Source organism: Mus musculus, chromosome 7 (genome assembly GCF_000001635.26).
Source record: "Mus musculus strain C57BL/6J chromosome 7, GRCm38.p6 C57BL/6J".
Taxonomy (NCBI): Eukaryota; Metazoa; Chordata; class Mammalia; order Rodentia; family Muridae; genus Mus; species Mus musculus.
The window spans coordinates 100,402,575-100,425,061 of record NC_000073.6 but is presented as its reverse complement, the minus strand read 5'-3'; the positions used below and the strand labels follow the sequence as shown (position 1 = coordinate 100,425,061).

Genomic DNA, 22,487 nt, shown 5'->3' with positions numbered 1-22,487 from the left:
AGCTACTGTCAGATATAAACAATGTAAAGCAAGAGGGTTCTGCTGGGCTTCTTACAATAGTTCCACCTGGCCAAGGACAGGGCCTTAGGACTGGGCACTTCCTTCCTATGTATGGAGACTGGGCTGTCCATACTGTACCTGCACCAGACTTCAAACTGGACGCCTCCTCCAGGCACCAGCCCCTGGGAGGAGAAGGCACTCAGCAGGAGCCTTTGCACTGGAACGTCAGTCGGCAACAGGAGAGAGTGATGGTGTTCACTATTAAAGACGGGATCTGGGACACACAGTGTGGTTGAAGTTCTAAAGGGCTTCAGAGTAATTCCTTCAGGAAAGAGAAGCAGGTGAGAATACTGAACATGTCAATGGGTGCTTCATGTGCAGCACACTGACTTACATATGTATCATTCAACTCTATCCTCGTGCTATTTCTGAGAACGTAGGTCCCAGTTCTGCTAGAAATGCATCTTCCAACTAACATTTCTCCGTGGCTGTGGTCCAGTAAGTACCATGATAATACTCAACAGAACCTTTTCTGGTGGACAGAATACGAGTGTTCCAATATTCCACGTCCCGTCAAGCACTCACTAGTCTCTTAAACAACTATACCTGTGTCTGTGGGGAGGATTCTCCTGAAGGTTTTGATTTGCATTCTTTAAAGACTGATGATGCTCATTGTCTGGCTATGATCTGTGCTCCAAGCTTCATGTGCCTCAGACTCAGCCCCTAGTGTGGCTATGTTGTGAGGCGGTGGCAACATAGGAAATAAGATCTGGAAGGAAGTGGCAGGCCCACTGACCCTGCTTCTCTCTGAAGGGATTATTGCTAGTCTTTTGGACTAAATTAGGTCTTTCAAGAATAAGTTGGTACAAAGTGATGTCACTCTATGGGCTTGGTCTTTCTGGCACACAGCCTTCTGATCTGGCTTATCAATCATTGTGATACAACGGAGGGGCTCCTCAGTGAAGGCCCAAGCGATGGGGGACACTGGGCTAGATTGACCGCTCTGATTTTCCGAAAGTTTCAGTTTCAGACATTTTGTTCTATCACCAAAACAGACTGATAAAGTGTTTTTCTAATATACTTATTTGTATATCTCTAGATAAACTTCTAATCAGCTCTTTAGCCCATGAATTAATTAATTCATTCATTCAGTGTGGTCCTTGGGGTTAAATCTGGGGCCTTGTACTTGCCAGCTCTGTATTCAGCTGCTGAACAATACTGCCAGACTATTTATGTGGAGTCAGCCTCAGAGCCGAGGCTCCTCACACCTGCCATGTGGCCAAGGATGATTTTGATCTTCTGGTCCTCCCTCCTCCTCCTCCCAAGGCTGGGAGTGCTTGTGAGCATCATCGTGTCTGACTTCCGTGGTGCTGAGGATCAAACCCAGGGCTCTGTGCATACTAGGCAAGCAAGCGCTCTACCAATTGGGCTACATTCCTAGCCCCATTTTGTTAAACATCATTTTTAAAAGTATCTAATATATTCTGTACATAAGTCTCATTTTGAACTCTAGAATAATATATTGGTAGCATCTGGTAGACAGACACACAGAACGATGAACACTCCTTCCTAACAGATGAGCTCAAACAAAGCAAAATCCCACCTTGTGGAGTTAGTTCTTGGAGATAATCAGAAAACAGAAATGAGAGGGTGGGGAAGTACAGTGAGAGAAACTTGGGCTCTGGGTCTAGGTCTTTTTTTTTTTAACTCTTTCATTTTCTTGAGATGAGCGTCTCACGAGGTGTCCCAGGCTGGCCTTGAGCTCTCTCACCTCCTGACTCAGCCTTCCAAGTGTTGGGATCACAGTTGTTAATGAGGGGACTCCAGGCAAGTCCCTTAATGGCTTCTTTCTCTGTGTGTGCGCGTGCACACACACACACACACACACACACACACACACACACACGAGTAAGCGTGTAAAGAAGGACGTATAAGTAACTATAACTGGCAGATTTAGGCAGAGAACTGATCCACATTTGTTACTTGCTTCTCCAGTGGAAGTGCTGAAGCAATGGTCAGAGTGCACCTGGAAGACTGCTTGAGAAATCTTGTCCAAACCTTCCAAAAGCAGTGGTTAGGGAAACCTTGGCAGATTCTCTAACTCAACACAAGCAGCAAAGCACACAGAGAAAAGGTGGATGAATGTGTTAGTCCATGCTATGAATGCAACTGAAAACATACTATGAATACTATGACAATGTCAAAAAGGTAACTAGTTAAAAAGCATTAAGCCATCTCTTATGTCATTATCTAGGTGAGATTGGGAACAACTAACAAGACAAAATCCACTCAGGAAAAACAAAATTTCTAAGTATTTGCAATACAAAGACTAAGCACGAATGACAAGACGCGGTCTCCCAGCCTACCATTTTCAAGGAAGTCGGGTCCTTGGAGCACACTGGGTTGGGAGTCTTGAAATGGAAAGTAGTACTGGACGTAGCAATCTGCTTCTCCCCAGACTGTTGCCTGAAGGGGCATGAGCCCTTTAACCATCGCCACACAGAACTCAAAGTGGTGCTCCATCAACCGGGTTCCTTGTTTTTCTGGCTATGAAATAAAACAGAGCCTGGTCAGCTTTGAAGATAAACATGTTTAGAACACACTTGCAAAGAAACCTAACAGAAGAAATCTACATGTAACTCTCACAGCTGCTCAGTGTGTCTAGAACAAGCAGGATTCTCCCTAGACCATAGATGACTGAGACAATGTTAGGACATCCATAAATATGATTCTGTGCATGAATGGAACAAAGAAGACCTTAGTCTCAGAAATTTAACATCTGTCATTCCTAAGAGCTCTTAGAACACTGAGTAGGACACATGACTTCCCTTATAGGAGAAAAAACAAATATTTGAAGCAAGCAGGTGTTAACTATTACTTATAAACAAGCTGGGGACAAAGCTGATACTTGGAGAGGTACTGAGCACATGGGTGCTAGGGGTACTACTTCATAACCAGTGCTGTGTGCTTACTGTTTACCATGCTCCAGGTACTAAATCTGCACTTCCCTTGTATTAGCTGGTTAACACGAACGACTAATAACTGCAGCCCAGGCTCACAAGCTGCCTGGCCATGTAGCCCATGTTCTTTATAGCACAAACTTACACAGCCTTGGCAGACACCAGCAACCAGTTCTTCAAAGGAAGAATTAGGTTCAAGTAAGAGTGAGAATGTAGGTTTTAAATAATATCCTAACTACAGATCAAATAAATCTAGAGGAAACTACATTAATTATTTTGTTTTGAAACCTAAAAACATATGTAAATAATACTGGGTTAAAAATCCTCTTTGGGAAATAAAGATTACAATTTCAATTTGATCCCCACAGGGGGGAAAATGGCAGAGCTATCATGATAGATAGCTCCTTAATTTGGCCATATGGCATTAGAGCAAACTTAACAGTTTGGTCCTACTGATGGAGATCTCAGTGAAGGATGGGGTGAGAGGGAAACAGTTAAATATGTAGATGTCCAATCATGTGGGCAAATTTCCCAAAGGTTTCCTCCATGGATGTATCCTAAGAATCATGTCCTCACTTTCAGTATGGAATTAATAGATTTATGAGTCTATATTGTAAGCTTAGAGCCATATATCACCTAGAAAGACTCAAGAATATTATAGCTGCTTCTTTATCTATGCTTTTTATTTAATTTCCAATTAGCAGAAACCCCAACTTATGACCTCAGACAATTAATGTAATCACTTTAATTTTGTTTTATCACCTATAAAAAAAAAGACAAAACCAACTATATGCAGCTGTCATGAAACTAAACATGGAAATGTGGGCCAATATGCCTTCTCAATTGCACAGCAATGTATAAAATAAGTTACTTCCTGGTTGCCAGTGAAAAGCAAGGCACTTCAACTGTTACTTTACCACACGGACTCTACCAACAAGTATGGTGACACTTACAGCCTCACATTCGGGTGTTGTCTCTCAGAAGACAATTTAGTACACTGGAGGAGTAATACTTGGTTGTCCAAACAGGTTTGCTCGCTCTTTCTTTCTTTCTTTCTTTCTTTCTTTCTTTCTTTCTTTCCTTCTCTCTCTCTCTCTCTCTCTCTCTCTTTCTTTCTTTCTTTCTTTCTTTGTGGTATTGAGCTCAAAACCAGTCTTTTCCATATTAGTTAAAGATTTGATTATATATATGTGTATGTGTATCTACATATACATGTGAGCAGGGTGCTGAATGCCCTGGAAGTGAAGTTATGGGAGTTATAAGCTGGTGTATGTGCTGGGAACTGAATCTGAGACTTCTGCAAGAGCAGCAAGTGCTTTTAACCACAGGACCATCTCTCCAGCCCCAAAAGTCTTGACTGGGCTTGTGGGGCTGCGGAGACAGCTTAGTGAGGTGGCCTGTGGTAGGAGTCCAAGTGCTTGAGGCAGAGGCAGGTAGACCCCTGGATTCACTGGCGAGTCAGCCTAGGTCCCACTGAGAAAGCCTGTCTTAAAAATAAAACTAAACAAAGCAAAACAACAAAAGGTAAAAAGGGCTTACGAACACTGGATGCTCTTCTAGAGGGCTAGGGTGACTCCTGGCATCCACCCAGTAGCTCACAATGTCTGTAACTCCAGTTCAAGGGATCTCATGCCTTCTTCTGGGATAAAGTACATATATGGTACCCAGATGTACATGCAAGCAAAACACCCATACATAGAAGATGAAAAAATTATTACGCTGGGCAGTGGTGGCACATGCCTTTAATCCCAGCATGTTGGGAGGCAGAGGCAGGCAGATTTCTGAGTTCGAGGCCAGCCTGGTCTACAGAGTGAGTTCCAGGACAGCCAGGGCTACACAGAGAAACCCTGTCTCAGAAAACAAAACAAAACAAAACAAAATTATTACAAAATCAAAGTAGAGAGCAATAGAGAACCAGCCAGTGCTGACCTCTGGCCTCTACCTGGACACATAGCATACCGAAATACACACACACACCACACACACATGCATAAAAGGTGAGGGAGGGCTCCTGAAGAATGGGACCTGAGCACCTATACAAATAATCTGTACACGCATGCACGCACTTTGCCCCACACAGAATAAAGCAAGTACTGGGGTGCAAGTTATATTGTTTACTGGAGCCTTTCATTAGGTAATGGTTTCACTAAAGTGTATAAGAGAAAATGAGATAGCTCCTGTGAACTACAGTGTTAGATCCTTACCATAGCAACAGATGCTACAGGTGGCTGGTCCAGGAAATGGGCTGGCCTAGGACTGAAGGGAGGGAGTGTTCCTTCTTCATTCTTTAATCTTTGCAGCATCATTATCTGAGCTGAAGAACCCATGGCTAAAAAGACTCGAAGACTCCCATTTTGGTGGCCCGAGAACACATCAATCACAGGCATATAGCTGTCAACAGCAACAACTGGGTACCTGGCATCAAGCAGCAGGCGAGAAATCTTGGGGTCTCTAGGGAGTAAGATATTGTGAATGAACAAATAACAATCACCAGTAATGCCAGAGTTGCTTACTTGGCTCATCTCAGCTTGTTAGAAATGGATTGATAACCAGAAAAAATAAATTAATGGACTTAAAAAATATGATTCTGTCAGTAACCAAACTAAAATTACAAGGCAGGTAAATTCAATCTACAGTAATTACAGGGCTGTTAATGAGTCCAATTTATCTCTGTACCACTGTGGCACTAAGTCCAAGTCCAGTGTCTTCAATGCAACAGGACTTCAGCGGGGCTTGTTAAATCACCCTAATAAGGGAGTTGTTAGCACTAAACCGAGATAACCCATGTAAAATACCACCAAGGCATTTGGCACATAGCAGATGCTCAGTAATTGGTAGATACTACTGTTCGTACTTGATCAACAAAGAATGGAATCTAATAGGATAAGAAGAGAAGGAAGGATAATAGGTCAGATGAGTTTCAAAACTAAAAAGTGGTGGTGTGTATGTGTGTTTGTATGTGTGTGTCCATGTGCACTAGTGGTGGTGATGTGCTGAGAGGCGAGAACAGAGACTGGCATCCGTGGTTCCAGAGGTATTCCTCAGCCTGGTTATGTTCAGTGTAACCATCTTAACTACTTATCTAGTCCATGCATTTCTCACTAGATCCTCGTGGCTGCTGCACAAGTGCGACAGGAGACTCAGCTTCACCCTCATATTAGAGATGAAGAAAAAGAAGCCAGAGACCTGAATTCTCAAAGTTCCAGGGCAACTCTCCTCATTTGTAAAATAAGGACCATGATAACACTCGTGAGTTAACAGTGAAACTCTAGTGAGATAATGCACATAAAAGTGCTGTTGTAAAACATACAACATTTACAACACAGCCATGCCTAGTGCTAAAGCAATTAGAAATCTCAGGAGATGACAGGAGAGCAGGAAGAGGCTGAAACTGAGAAAGGCTCTTTGCGGGATTCTACTCATGCTGGCATATCTAAACCATGCATCTTCAGTCCTTATAAAGTTAAAGATGCAAAATGAAGAATACTCCAAAAGGCCGTATTTACTTGAATGACATGTAAAACTGATGGAGTGGCAGTTTCACCAGCCCGAGCAGCTTGTCCTGTCCTGGGCTCCGCACCTTGTTCCAAGTTTCAATTATCATCACATTGTTCTTAAGTCTCTCCAGGCATTTGGAAGTCAGAGAGACAGGGATCACCTGGGGAGAACGATCAGGAAAAAAACATTTCCACAGCTGAAACAATTTATACCTTTATTCAACAAGTGTTTCCTGAAAGCTTACTATGTGCCCACACAGTACTATGTTGAAGATATTAAAATAAAACCTAGTCTGTATCCTCATAGAAACACATCTGCTATAAGAGACTAACACACAAAAGGCAGATACAAGCCAGCATGGGTTCTCTCTAATGACAGGGTTCGTGTAGGGACACAGCAAAGGTTGTCAGGCAAGTCAAATACGGTCCCAACCAAACTTACCCAACCTTCTATGGCAAAGTGATCCATTTTCAAATCCTGCTGAAAGATGTGTGTACTTTACATTTTAACATTTTTGTTATTTTCAATTAAGTGTATGTGTGTATTGTCTGTGTGTGGGTATGTATACATGTGTGCAGGTACTAAAGAGGGCAGAGGCCTGGGAGTTGCCGCATGTGGGTGTTAGGAACAAAACTCAGATCTTCTACAAGAGTACTGCAATGTCCTAACAAGAGCCCTCTCTGCAGCCTGGGGAAAGGGTTGTTTACAACAAAGATATCTACTATCTGGAAAGAGTGAACCCTTTATCAAAGGTTGTCAACCCAGTGCCTGGACAGCATTTAATAAAACAAACTGATGCAACACCCCCTCTGTTTAGCATATGTTACAGCAAATAGCAAAGGCAGCTGCTCATCTGGATTCTCTATGTAAAGCTCTTTTAGAATAAGCTAGCTGGTAGATGAACTAGGGACCTACAGCCAAGAGCTGCTCTATCAATTGATAATTGTGCCAAGAGGCCACCAGTTTGAAGGACCCCAAGTGGTTAGACATTTTGAACTCTTTCATTTGCACATCCTTATTGAATACCTGGTGCATGTTAGGCAATACTAGAGGAAAGTGCTTTAGAGATGCCCAGGTGCGGACATTCAACCAACAATCAGAGCTGACCCGAGGGAAATGTCTGAGTGAAGTACTGATTAGAAGTTACTGACACAGAGTGAGGCTGAAGCAGTGGAAACACGTGTCCACAGAGAACAGGGAGAAAAGAAGGATACAGCAAGAGCAGCAAAGTGAGGGCTAACAGTTAAAGCTAGAGGAGCGAGAATGTGCCTGGGCCTTTATCCTTTTCTTAATGGAGGGGTACCTGCCAAACACATCCAACTCCTTTTTTTTTTAAAATATCTTTTTAAATTTAATTTTATTTTTAATTTATTTTTTTTTTACACTCCATATTCCATTCCCCGAGCACCCTCCATCCACCCTCCGATTGTTCCACATCCCACACCTCCTGCCCACCCCACCTGTCTCCATGGGGATGTCCCCACAGCCCCCACCTCACCTGACCTCTAAACTCCCCAGGGCCTCCAGTCTCTTGAGGGTTAGGTGCTAAGGAAAATGAACTAGGTTTTCTCCTGGCCTGAACACTGAAAGTAATCAGCTGCCGAGTCAGGGAGAAAACCAGAGTGGCTTGCTGGGGATGTAGTTCAGTGGTATAGCACTTGACTAGTGAATATGAGGCCTTAGGTTCAATAATCAGTGTCAAAAAAAAAAATCAACAGATAGATATTGAAATAGAGAATAAATGAGAAAAAATATGTAACTTAAAAAACAAACCAACAAACAAATAAAACTAAAGAGCTTAGAGAGAAGAGAAAGGTGGGGAGTTTAACTGGTAAAGTTTTAAAAGCAGCAGAAAGAAATAGAATCTAGAACTTGGGAAAACAGAGCAGTGGCAGAGATCAAAACTTTGGGCCACGCCCTTGATTCCTCTCCTCACTATAGCACAGCAGATCACTAAGAATGTCTTCCAGTACGAAGCCGCGATGCTTAAGGCAGAAGCATTAGTTAGGAGACACTTGCCTCTTGCCTCCATAAACCACTAAAGGACATGAAACATATGTTACCTGAGAAAAATTAAAGACAGGCTGTGCTGTGCCCCACGAGACGACAGATCTGGTGACTTCTTCTGTGCTGAAAAGCTTGCAATTCAAATAAACATTGCATGATGGTTGTTTCTCCCGTTCTCCAAAAACAAAATCTTTCCCATCTGGCACCATCAACAGCACATGTAACAGCAAACCGCTTTCTTTGTTTGAGCCATTTATTTGATGGACTAAATTGCAAGATGGCACAGCCATGAAGATTGAAGAGTTTGAGGCTACAGAGTTTGCTGACTCTTGGTCGGGGAGCACTAAATTCTGTGTTTTCTTTGTGGTTTCCTCGTGAATTTTATTTGAGCTCTGTGGATTTCTGGTACAGGCGGTATCCTGGCCTGTCTCTGGTAGTATCGTATCTGAACTTGTAGCAGCAGAAACTGGAGCAGGTTGGGTGCTGCTACTTAACTTAGCACTGATTCCAGTGAAATCCTTGTGGCCTAAAACAAGCTCCATGGTGACCTAGGAACACAAGGAGAAACACCAGTGAGAATGTCTGCAGCTGGAGCTGACAGCAAGGGAAAGAACGCATCTATCCATACTCAGCACCAACACACGGATACACTTCAACTTGCCAGGCAGATTATGCATCAGTATGTGATGACCTGGAATATCACCGACTACCAGGGATCACGGAACTGCTAAGGAAAGGATGGAACCATGTATAGTGACAGACTCCAGCGGAAGAGGCTCCTATTGGCTCACTCAGAATCAGTAAGAGCAATCGATTATATAACCTGTTGAATAACGTCAGAATCTGTGAGTCCACACTAACACAAAATTAACCTGAAAAGGAGCAGTAGCCCGTCTTTACAATTACGCACAATAATGCCAATCAATAAATGTTCAGAGAGCTGGATATAGCTCTCTGGTAAAGCACGTGCCTGGTGGGCACAGAGCTCCAAGTTCCACACCCTTTTCTCCCACCACTGGAGAACAAATAAAAAGCACAAGGAACATGAAGAGACTACCATCCTAAGCCAGGCATCATGGCATACAACTTTAACTCCAGCACTCAGGAGCAGAGGCAGGAGCAATCTGTGAGTTCGAGGCCAGCCTGGTCTACAGACTGAGTTCCAAGACAGCCAGGGCTACATAGTGAGACCCTGTCTCAAAACACAACCAACAAGCAAACAACAAAGAAATTACCATTTTACATCTATCTTAATAACATGATTCAGGCTTAGTTCCTTAGAGCACACCTGTAATTCCTGGACTTGGGAAGGCTGAAGCAGGAAAATCAAGAGTTTGAGAGTATGTAATGAAACCATTTCAAAAAACAAAGCAAATTAAAAAAAATTAATTTAAGTAAACCAGTAGAGGGATAATCTACAAAATAAAATAACTGACTTATCTCAAAAATTACTAAAATTCTGAAATAAGAAGGGCTATGGAACCCTTTCAACCATAGGTAATTGGAAAGAAATGAAAATTAATTCTCCTTTAGAAGAAACCTGCTAGAAAGGAAAATAGTATTGACACATCTGGCGAAATGAGTCCAAGCTGTAGATAGATATATCCCACATGTTAAGTTGAGTTTCTAAAACTCAAGGACAATATGACATCGTTTTCAGGAAATACATGGAGTCCACATGAAGGGTTCAGAGGGAAACAGACATGATGTAACTTATTCTCAAATAGCTCAGAAACTCTTCATGTGTGTACATTTACACTACATATTTGTGCATACATGGAGGGAGAAATGAAAGTGAAGGAGAGATGGGGAAGGAGGAGTGAGTTCCAGGCCAGCTACAGTGAAAGCCTGTCTCCAGCAGAGCAGGGTCAGGAGTGCTTATGACAGTGAACAGCTCTCAAGACCGGGGTGGTCACTGGTTACAACCGTGAATTGCTGAGGAAGAGTACACACTGTTTCTTTCCACAGCCAAGCTCTGTCAGGTTTCATTCATGTTTGGTACTTTCCAGTTTCTATGTCTAGAGCAGTGGTTCCCAACCTTCATAATGCTACAAACTGTTTATACAGTTCCTCATGTTGTGATGACCCCCAACTATAAATCTGTTTTTGTTGCTACTTCCTAACTGTAACTTTGCTAATGTTACGAATGGTAGTGTAACTATCTGCTACATGATCCCTGTGAAAGGGCCAGTCAGTCCTAATGGGGTCATGACCCACAGGTTGAGAACCACCGGTACCGAGTACGGCCAGAACAGTGTCCAGCTCACCAATCCAATGCATTGTCCTGCTTAGACTTAGTGAGACTGAACCAAGCAGGTGAGAAGTCAAACTTGGATGAGGATGATCAGTTCCAGGCCAATTTCAAAAACTCTACTAGAGTTTTGCAGAGTTCAGTAGTCTGAGGCAGGAGGATGGTAGGTTTTAAAGGAAGCTTGTACTACATACTGATTTTCTGGCCACCTTGGGCTACATTTTGAGATGTTGTTTCAAAAACCAAACCAAAAAACTTAATGCAATAGCTAACAAAGCTGTGTCAAGGCCTGCCTAGGACAGCAGGATGCTGGAACCCAGGGAAAGGACCCTTCATCAGGACTCGCTCCTCCAGGCACGCACGCAGGCAAGCACGCACGCTGCTCCTCTGTTCCCTGCCACAACTCTGCTCTAGGCCAACACCCAGCATTCCTTTTCAGAAGGATGCTTCAGTGCTCATTCCCTCCACACTCCCTACAGTGTACCGTTGTACAGAGAGTTACAAATCAAAGCTGTCACTCAATGCTCTGGTGCCTTTTCCTTGGCTCTCAGGCACAAATTTGAACATTGCTTTGACCTAAAAAGATTTGACTTTCACTCTGACCAGCCTGTACACTGCTTTGTGCTACCTCACTCCTGTTTGTTATCCTGTTTCACTTGAGAGCTTTTACATGTGCGTTTCTTTTCAGAAACCACTTGTAAACACCAGCTCCTTAGTAGAGCTTGTCTGGTACCTCGTTTCCTCCCAGACACTTATTTCCTTCACCGCGCACTCTGCTGCAATTCAACGGAGGTCTCCCAACTGCAGGAAACTTGTTCACAGCTGTATTCTCGGTGGCAGGCAATAATTCACGAGCTCAGGCAATACCCACAGCTTATGGGATGTCTACCCACGTACCTTTAGGGGGCCAAGTGAAGACAGACCATTTTCCTGTTGCACTGGAAGCTGGCTACTGAAAGAAAGCAGCTCTGACTGAATGACAGCTCGCAAAGGGAGAGATGCAGATCCAATGACTTCTGGCTGACGGAAAAAGGAAAGAAAAGCGTAAGGAGGAGCTGTGGGGTGGGGAGGTTGACTGAAGTGACGCTCTGGAGGCTTGTGAGAGAACAGTGCCTTATGAAGTACAGAGCTCCATTATGATGTGACCGACAATGCTTCCATATCCTGCCAGCCTCCACTCCCACTTCTAGGTTTAACCACTTCTCCCTAGAAGATTACAGAGGATTCCATAAGCCACAAAAAATATCTTTCTCTATTAAAACTTAGCTTTCTCACATACTGATTTCTTCAGTCAGATTCCTTAGCTAATATTTTAAGACTAGAAAAGAAGTCACACTTGATATGCCTGATGCTATCGAGGCTATGGAGGAGCAAAAGACTGTCATATGAGCAAGCTGGAATACAGTGCTAACATAACTTCACAAAGGACACTGGAAGGAATATGAGAAGCTTTGTGGTTTTTGCTGCAATAATTCCAATTGTGGAATTTACACTAGAGAAATAACATATAAAAATATGCATAAATTACATATGTTAAAAGTAGTTAATAATTAGAAATGACCAAATGTCTAATGCAGTGATTTTCAATCTATGGGTTGTAGCCCCTTTGGGGGGGGTCAATGTATCAGGGATGTAAGATTCATAACGAGCAAATTTACATTTATGAAATAACAATGAAATAACTTTATGGTTGGGGTCACCATGCCATGAGGCACTGTATTAAATGATCTCAGTAACAGAAGGTTGAAACTGCTCTAATATATAACAATTCAGCTAATTTTGGCATATCCATATATAGTTGTATGACAGGCAGCCATCAAAGTGATCAGTTCACGAAGTGTTTATTTTGTTGTTGGTTTGCTTTTGCTTGTTTTTAGATAAGGTCTTACTTTGTAACTGTGTCTCTCCTGGACTTGTATGTACATACACTAGGAGATCTTTCTGCCGCCCATCTGCTGGCATTATAGATAGGAATGCACCACTACTGCCACCTCACTGAAAGCTTAATATGAGCAACACGTTATGGTTGACAAAGCACATACATTATATAAATCCCCAAACATAAAATTATGTGGGAAATTATTTTACTAAAAATGAAATAAAAGCCCATTTTGTGTCCAGTTGAAAAATATGTCAGCATGCTGGGCATTGGTGGCGCACGCCTTTAATCCCAGCACTTGGAAGGCAGAGGCAGGTGGATTTCTGAGTTCAAGGCCAGCCTGGTCTACAGAGTGAGTTCCAGGACAGTCAGGGCTACACAGAGAAACCTTGTCTCAAAAAAACCAAAACCAAAATAACCATGTCAGCAGGTCTACCCCTACAGGTCTGAAACCTCAGTTTCTTTGGAGGCTCAGGAAGGATAGAAAGTTCAGTGGATGACAGAGTGAGTTCAAGATCAGCCTGGGTAACCTAGTGAGACCCTGATCAAGATTAAAAAGTAAAACTATGTCTAGGTCTCAGGAATAGTACTTGTCAACTATTTTAGAGGTCCTAGGTCCAATCCCCAGTAACACATTCACATATACACAATACATAATGTCACATATATACATAATGTCACATATATACATGTCACATATACACAATACATGTCACATATATAAATAATGTCACATATACACATAATGTCACATATACACATAACGTCACATATATACATAATGTCACATATATACATAATGTCACATATACACAATACATAATGTCAGAGAGCCATCTGTTTCTACCTTGGCTATGGGCAAATTCTGCCTTCTTGGTGGGTGATATTCAAATGGAAAAATTTTCAAGTTTCTTAAAATAATGTAAAACTATTTTACAATTAAAAAGAAAGCCATTAACTAGGTTTAGGTAAATGCAATAGAGATATATTAAAATGTTTGCAGAGGTTGAAGTTTTCTTATAGATGAACAATTCTGTGATTTGTTTTAACTCCCTCTTCTTTCTGTTTTGCTGTTTTTCTAAGAAGAGCTTCTATTTGTATTTTGGGGTGGGGGGAACCACTAAACAAAAGAAAAGGGGCAATTACCCCACTCACACCAACGATGGAGTCGGACCATTGCGGCTCCTCTTTCTGTGAAGGTGCTGCACACAACTTAATTACTGATGCCCTCGAGGTCACTGCAAGTGAACGATATAAACTGGAACTCTCGGATGAATCACTACCTACACATTTATTATTTTGGGTGTGGGCTGGGTAACTAAAGTACTTTGCCCACAAATGAAAAAGAGAACTTCAAGCTAAGGCCTATAAAAAACCTATACTGATGACTCCACTGCACTACTTGAATGGGCACTCAGGACATGCGCTCTGTCAGCTGTGGTTGGCACGCACCTGCAATCTTAGTACTTAGAAGACTGAGGCAGGAGGACTACAAGTTTAAGACTAGCCCAGGTTTCATAAATGAGACCTTGTCTCAAAAAACAAAAACAAGCCGGGCGTGGTGGCGCACGCGCACGCCTTTAATCCCAGCACTCGGGAGGCAGAGGCAGGCAGATTTCTGAGTTCGAGGCCAGCCTGGTCTACAGAGTGAGTTCCAGGACAGCCAGGGCTATACAGAGAAACCCTGTCTCGAAAAACCAAAACAAACAAACAAACAAACAAACAAAAAACAAAAACAAAAAAAAAACCCCAAAAAACCAAAAAACCAAAACAAAACAAAACCCCAAGCCAGAGCAGAGCAGACGGGACTGGACCAAGAACTTACACAATGCTCGGGTCCTGCTTTTGTTAGAGTAGGAATCTCAGACAAGTCACTCAACTTGGCTGAGTCTGTTTCTTCTAAGAAATGAAGGTGATGAGAAACCTAATTCACAGAGCTGTTCTGATAATTAGATTTGACAGAAATGGTTTATCTAACAAGTGTCTAGTGTGAATGGTAAGCCTCAAATGAGTTACCTTTTTCTGTGGGGTTTTCTTTGCATAAATTTGGAAGATGAGGTTAGAATCCCACCAGTGCTCTATCATCGGGCCACCAAACTCTACTGGACACACAAATCGCTGCTGGAATTTCACCACTGTGAAAGAGAACAGATACATGTCACACAGCCCAACCAGAGTCATCACTAGTCCATGCGCTGACTCCTTCCCCATTTCCAGGTTCTTTCAGTGTGACTCCATACGGTAGCAGAAGATAAGCAGAATGGTAGTGTTCAGCTCTGCTATGAGAAATGATCATTAAACATGTGAACACAGAATATGAAGGAAACTCATCCATGTACTTCACTGTGGCCATAGCAACGTGATCTTTTAAATGTTTATTTATTCTAAGAACAGGTCTCACTATGTAGCCCTGGCTGGCTTCTAATTTACAGAGATCTGCCTGCCTTTGCCTCTCAAGTGCTGAGATTAAAGGTGTGCACAAATATGACTGTTTTAGAAGACAAATAGGTAAGTGGCTCAACAGAAAAAAATACATTAACTAGCCAGAGGATGAAGGATAAATGAATTCATAGAAGAATGAAATTAAAAATTCTAACAATAGAACTAAGGTCATTTTCTGGCTAGTGGACAGATAATCTGAATGCTGATATTCAGATATCAACTACTCATGCTAGTCAGCCAAGTCAGATGGAATGTCTGCCCTGCACACACAGGGATTTCTGTCATAAACCGGATCGAGTGACACTGCTTGTTTACTCTGTCTTCACTGATATGGAGCTTCATCTAGGAAACAAAAGGAGTAAAAAGAATCTGAGAATAAAATCAAAGATGCGCTCCTTTTATAATCCGTTTGTCACCCATAAGATGATCTTCCTGCTCAGTCACTTCTAAGCATCTCTAGTTGGTCTGCAGGAACATCAACAGCCCAGTTATGTGGAGGATCTGGCACTGAATATTCATTCATTCATTAAAATTACCTTTGACCTAATTTTCTGTTGATTTCTGGCAATCTTAATTCTTTTTTTTTTTAATTTTTATTTTTTTATGGTTTTTTGAGACAGGGTTTCTCTGTGTAGCCCAGGCTGTCCTGGAACTCACTGTGTAGACCAGGCTGGCCTCGAACTCAGAAATCCACCTGCCTCTGCTTCCCGAGTGCTGGGATTAAAGGTGTGTGCCACCACTGCCCGGCACAATCTTAATTCTTGACTCTCATCTTTTTGTTGCTCTTAGGCAGGATATGGGTCTTGCTATCTGGATCCATACACAGGTCAAAAGGCCTGTGCCCAGAAAACTAAGTCACCATAACTGACATGAAATCAATTTCTCTGGCCGTGATAACTGGGAAAAGGAAGATAACACTTACAGCTCTTTGGGGCGGCAGGAAGGTCAACCGAGGAGACAGATGGAAAGATACTCTGGGTACAGTATTAGTTCTTATGTACAAACTGAATTCTGATGCCATCTGGTGTAAAGAATGTCCCTTTCTACCTAGGCTCATTCCTAAGACCACAAAATTAGTGTTTGGTACGGTCTTCCCAGAAGACGGTGCTAGGAAGGCAGCTGCAGGGCTATAGATGGCTCTGAGGCTGGAGCAGGTGCTATGAAGCTCGGTGACCTGAGCTTGGTCCCTGGAGCCCACACCAGAAGGAGAGAAGTCAGAGCTGTGCTGGGCTCCATACCTGCTGCTGAACCTCACACACAAAACTAAATTTTGAAAAAAAAAAAAAAGCTGTAATATCAAGTTACAGGAACATATATTTTGGTATTGTAAAAATTTACAACAAAAAAAGAAAATAAAAAGTATCCGAAGTACAAGCAACAAAAGAAAAGCAGATAAAATTAACTACACACAAACAGAAAGCTTAGCCAGGAGGTGTGGTGCACACCTTTTGTTCCAGCACTTGAGGGAGGAAGAGGCAGGCAGATCTCTGAGCTGGAGGCCAGCATGGTCTACAGAGTGAGTTCTAGGAAAGCCAGGGTATACAGAGAAACCCTGTCTCGAAAAACCAAAAACCAAACGTCATGACACCAACCACCACCACCAGACTTTTATAGTGTCTTATAGTGTGTTGGTTAGTTTTATGTCACTTTGATACATGTTTGATTGTCAAACTGTACGTCCTGGAACTCTTGAAAGCACTTGTTGATCAAACGGATTTCTGCAACTCCCAGACAGGTGGGCAGAAGTTAGAGGCCTGATATGGAACAATCTCGTTGCCCAGGAGGTAAGAGGATGGGAATAGATGATTTCTGTTCAAAGGTAAGTGGGAACAGCTGTGCTTTCCTTTGAGGCAAGAAAACACCCCTCCATGTCCTCTGCAACAGCTCCTGCCTCCAGGTTCCTCTCCTGCTTGAGTTTCTGTTCCCACTTCCTTTGATGGACTAAGATGTGGAGGTGTAAGCCAAATAAACCCTTTCTTCTTCAACTTGCTTCTGGTCACAGTGTTTCACCACAGCAATACCGACTCTAACTAAGACATTAAACACATCTACAACTAGGCACGTGGCATTCCTAAGATCCCAGCACTAGGGAAGCCAGGGCAGGATGACTGGCAGTGTGAGGTCAGCCTAGTCTACACAGTGAATCATGTCAGCCGGGGTAATGGTGCGCACAAGTCATCCTGGGCTCTTCTTACCTCCATCGGTGATTTTACTGGAGGCAAGTCTAACAACCTCAGTGATCAAAGCTGTCTTTCCCAGTCCACTTTTGGAAAAGCCCACAGGAAAGTGATACTCCACAAAGAAAGTGCTGGAAGAAAAGAATTGATTATAAGAGAACCTGTTGCTTTTGCAGAGGACGCAGGTTAGGCTCCCAGCACTTGCACTGAGGTCCACAACTGTCTTTAAGGCTAGTTCGAGGGGAGCCAATGCCCTCTTCTGATCTCCTTGGGCACCAGCACACATACAGGGTACACATTCAGGGAGAACACCCTTACACATAAAAAAGAAAAAACAATCTAGAAACAAATGAAACAAACAAAACAAAGGGTGGATCTATTTTCTGCCTCTCTATCTTTGAAGTTCCCATTTTCAGGTACAAATTGCCTCAGAGGTCACTTAGAGATCATGTCTGTTCCTCAAAGCTTTCATAACGTGCCATGTGGGACAGCTTGGTTCTGAGAGGACCCACAGCACTTTCAATATAAACTGTCTCTGGGCTCTGAGGCACTAAGCTACAACCACCTTAGGTGTTCATCACTCTTGCTGTAACTGTAAGGGCTGCAGGAGGGCTTCCAACCCACTTTCCTTTAATCCAAATTTACCCTCATATTTGGGAACTTCAAATCACTTTTATTGATCGAAAATGTACATGAAAACAAATCATAAGTTAGACTTCCTATTACCAGCCACACTAGCCCCGAATGCCACATTTAGCTTTCTTATTTAGCTATACCGCTTTTTTGCTGCTGTTGGCTTTGGTGGTTTCCCGGCAAAGTTCTTCCTGCTTGGTGTCATATGGGGACTATCTGGAGGGACTCCCATGGTTTCAACGATGATTCTGACCGAATGTACTCTACCCAGAAGAGCCAGTCTATCCACACTTAGTGACATCGCTGGGGTATGTCCTGGAGTTCTTGAGAGCTCTTGCTGGTCAATTGGGTTTCTGCAAGTTCACAGACAGGTAGGCAGGAGTTAGAGGCCTGATTTGGAACAACCCAGTTGCACAGGAGGTAAGAGGACGGGAATAGATGATTCCTGTTCAAAGTGAAATAGGAACGGCTCTGTGATTTCCTTTGAGACAAGGTCTCACTATGAGGCTAGTCTGAAACCCCTGATCCTCCTCTGACTTCCACGCTGGGTCAGAAAACAGCTTTTGTGAAGTGAATCTGGACCTCATCTAAAAGTGTCTAAAAATATTCTTTAATCCACCCGAGTGCAGGAATGGATGATACAGAATTAGATTTTTTTTTTTTTTTTAAAGAAGGGAAGTCTACCTTCTTCTGGTTTGCCCCCTGTCCTAACTAACCTCGTTATCATGCCATTGTATGTCCCTTTTCACGTTTCCATATAGAAGCCATCACAGTCAACACACCACAACCAGTACTCTGTTTTCTCCATAATCCATCTTCTCATGCAGGTTTATTTTTGTTTTTGTTTTTTTTTTTTTTTTGACTTTTTGAGACAGGGTTTCTCTATGTAGCCCTGAGTGTCCTGGAACTCACTATGCATATATCTAGTTGGCCTTGAACTCACAGAGACCTTTTAACTACCTACCTCTGCCTGCTGAGCTATGCATTACCTTTTAAAGGACTGAAATTCTTTAATGAGTGGCTATAACAAATCACTTGGGCAGTGTTGGCCAAATCACAGCCATTTTCCTCGAGGATGTTCTACCCTGCATCAATATGTACAGCTCACCTGCTTTTCTTGACAGCTGCCCTCTTCTGCTTCTGCTCTTTTGACTCTACAACCTTAGATCTGCCAGAGGCTTTGGACTGGTTCATTGTTCTAGAAGGTTCCACTCCATCATCTTCACTGGGGAGCTCACTGGTGCCGACATCAGATTTCTAGGGGAAGACAAACAGAAAGCATGGTGCGGAGAGACGCTTGCTTCAGGGAAGGAGTTACAGTTGTCTCTCCAAAAGCAAGCAGAATTTCTTTTCATAAACACCATTCTACCACAGAGATAACTAACAGCAGGGGCATGTTCCATATTGTTCCTGGTTACACAAAAGTAATCTGCACTTGGGAAAGACAGGCTCTAAGTCCATTCAGAGTAAGCAAGGGAAGCCACGAAAGTTCTCAGGGAGACCACTGCACTGTGTCCGCTGTGTTCTGCACTGCACGAGGTGCTGCACATGCAGCTAAGGATCCAGCATGCTCCTGCAGTGCCTTATCTTGCCTTTACAATTGGAAAAAGCCAGGTAGCTTGTTTGTGGTTGCCAGCTACAAGGGGCAACCCACATTTTTATCTCCAGGAGTCTGAAGTCTGCTTTTCTATCACAGTAGAACTGAGAAAGGACAGATGTCACAGTGTCATTGAGCTGGTGCAAAGGCTATTTTTCCTCGTACTATCCATTCTGTAAGTCATTTATTCTCAGTTTAATTGTGCTTAAGATTAATGATATTTCACAAACTGCCTTCATGAGAGAAATCAGTTGAAAAATTCCCTTTATTTTTGTTTTGATTAAAGGCACCCTCTGTAATTGACTATCAATTAGCCTCTTGTATCACAAAATGCAAAATAAACAGGAGGCATGATGATTATTTGGCTTCAAATGAAAAAGGTCCTCACTCAGTATGCTAACACAGTGTGATTGGGAAAGCCCGGCTGCTCAAGCCTGTCTTATCTAGCTTCCACCTTTTAGAACTTCTCGGGGCATTACCTGTTGACCCATAATCAGGATGACAAATTAACTCAAAGGCCAGAGTAGAAAGATGTTTGCTCATTAGTTTTCCTTTAATAACATCTTTTACAAATGGGCACAGATGCCTGACATGGTTATATATGCTTTTAATCCCAGCAATTAAGAGGTAGAGGCAGGTGGATCTCTATGAGTTCGAGGCCAGCCTGGTCTGTATAGTGAGTTCCAGGCCAGCCAAAGCTACATAATAGGACCCTGACTCAGACAAAACAAAACAAACAAACAATAAAAATAGTTACAGATGAGACAATCAAAATCTAAGTAGGTTCATAGTTTAAAATTAATTAGGGCAAATATAAATTGGGTTGTTAAGAAGCTTGGAATATCAGGAACCAAAACCACACATGATAATGCTGAATTTCTAAGCTGTGACTATTATTACTATTACTCAATATTAAAATGTCAAACATGGCCTTTGGAGCAGAACATGAACATGCTAGCTTCTTGGTCTTCCTGATGCCTCATGACCAAGTTGTTTAGGCCTAGGTAGGTAGCTGTTACCTGGCTAGCCCACCATCATAAGGATGCTTTCTCATATGTTTCTGCTGTTACTAGGAAACTTTCTAATGCCAAGATTGATTCTGTGCCTTGGAAACCAATCATGATAGAAGTCAGTAGAGCTGCTTTGTCTAGTTACCCACAATAAGCTTGGAGCCAAACCAACCCCCCAACAGCACTTCCTTCACATGTATTTTCTTTTATAAGTCGCCTCTGGGATGGACCCCAACATAAGAAAGACACCTGCAACTATTTGGAATATGATTTCCATTTTGAGTAGTGGTCCAGTAAAGTTTAAGTTCCCAAGACCTCCCTGGGAACTGACATCCTACTTGGCAGAAAGAGAGATGAGCCCGGGTAACTGATACCCTGGTTGGTAAGTGAAGACATGAATGTCTGACAAGTCCCATCCCGGTAGGCAAGTTAGGACATGGATATTAGACAAGACAAACCCCAGACACAGTTGAATATCCCAACAAATGGGAGCAGGATAAGTGTACAACAAAGACATATTCCTAACGGAAATCCCCCTACCCCCAAAGCTTGATTGGTGGAATAACTTGGCTCATTTGTCTGTGGATTTTGGGCTTAAAAATCCTATAGAACCTTAACTTGGGGTCAAAGTTCAGCTCCTGAGCCTGAACCATGTCCTTATACATCAAATTTGGAGTGTGGCTTTCAATAAACTATCCCTATTTGACTGAGATTGGTGTCTGAGTGGTTTGTGCGGCGATTCCCAGACCCCCAAACAACTGGCTCAATGTCTCCATCAACAAATGCTTTCTGAAGTTACTTTGCTCACATAGCATGGGGGGATTACTTACGTGTTCTTCCAACATTCATTTACTGGTTGTCTTTTGTCTTTGCTGTATGGGTAAGAAGAACATTTCCACATTCACAGCAGAAGGATCAGAAGAAGGAAAAAGCAGGGATGCAAAGAAGAGCCGGGATGTCTGAGGAGTGGGATGAGACGCTATTGTGGAGACACCAGCGAGTCCATGTAAAAATGGGACATGAGGTCAGGCAGGGAAGTTGGGGCAGGGTTCTAAAGCCAGGTTTAAAGCTTATGAGTGGGGGACAGTAAGACTTCAGGTGACTTCAGTAATGTCTAGGGTAAGGATTCCAGTTCTGCTATTTAACAGCTTATAAGCTATTTATTTATTTATTTATTTATTATTTTTTTATAGATTGGTTTTCTGTGTGTAGCAAGCTGGCCTTAAACTCAGAGATTTCACCTGCTTCTGCCTCCCAAAGCCTGGGATTAAAGTTGTGCACCACCACTACCCAGCAAGTGTTTTTATTTTTTGAGGCTGAGTCTGATTATGCAGCCCTGAATTTGCTCTGTAACCATGGCAGGCCCAAAACCCAGGATCCTGCCTCAGAATCCCAAGTACTTGGATTACAGGTGTACATCACCACAGGCTAGCTTCCTTGTATACAATTTCTCTAAGCTGTTTTTCATGGTATGTAAAAGTGAAAGTACTATCTCATGGTCTAGTAAAAGAATTAAATTGAAGTAAAAGTGAATTAAAAACATTTGGCACAGTTCATAATTAATTAACTTCCCTGCCTGACCTCATGTCCCACTTTTACATGGACTCGCTGGTGTCTCCACACTAGCATCTCATTACTGCATTAGGCCAGTGCTACATTCTCTATTCTCTTGCAACTGTCATTCAGTTAACTGGATTCCTTGTAGTGCATTAATTCCCAGTTTTACGTGGACTGGGAATATAGCCAAATGCTAGAGCACTTGCCCACACACACAAAGCCCTGAGATCAATCACCAGCACTACGCAGGAAAAAAGGATACGCACAACATCCCTTTTCTCTATACAACTTCCTTCTATACCCTTGTGCTGGTTAGATTTTTGTGACTGGCCTACAGACAAGTCTATAGGACATTTTCTTGATTAGTGATTGAAGTGAAAAGGCCCAGGATGTCCCTGACAGGTGGTACTAGGTTGTATAAAAAGGTAGGTGTCAGGAGCCATAATAGGACAAGCTAATAACTAGCAGGTGATCTT

General features: G+C 42.5%; 1 protein-coding gene across 8 annotated transcripts in view; it reads right to left on the bottom strand.

The window, feature by feature from the left end:
- Nucleotides 1-22,487, bottom strand: part of C2cd3 (C2 calcium-dependent domain containing 3) — a 97,931-nt gene that overhangs the window by 45,098 nt on the left and 30,346 nt on the right. For all 8 annotated transcript variants that reach the window (XR_003946487.1, XM_030242644.1, NM_001017985.3 and 5 more), the window contains 10 exons: nt 18,956-19,104; nt 17,991-18,200; nt 17,233-17,345; nt 14,612-14,730; nt 11,614-11,736; nt 8,522-9,013; nt 6,467-6,618; nt 5,165-5,411; nt 2,367-2,547; nt 139-322 (listed from right to left, as the gene is read on the bottom strand). Coding sequence is in view for 7 of the 8 variants with exons in the window: in XM_030242644.1 (XP_030098504.1) it covers nt 139-322; nt 2,367-2,547; nt 5,165-5,411; nt 6,467-6,618; nt 8,522-9,013; nt 11,614-11,736; nt 14,612-14,730; nt 17,233-17,345; nt 17,991-18,200; nt 18,956-19,104 (1,970 nt within the window). In the remaining variant the exon portion in view is untranslated. The remainder of the gene's footprint in view (nt 1-138; nt 323-2,366; nt 2,548-5,164; nt 5,412-6,466; nt 6,619-8,521; nt 9,014-11,613; nt 11,737-14,611; nt 14,731-17,232; nt 17,346-17,990; nt 18,201-18,955; nt 19,105-22,487) is intronic.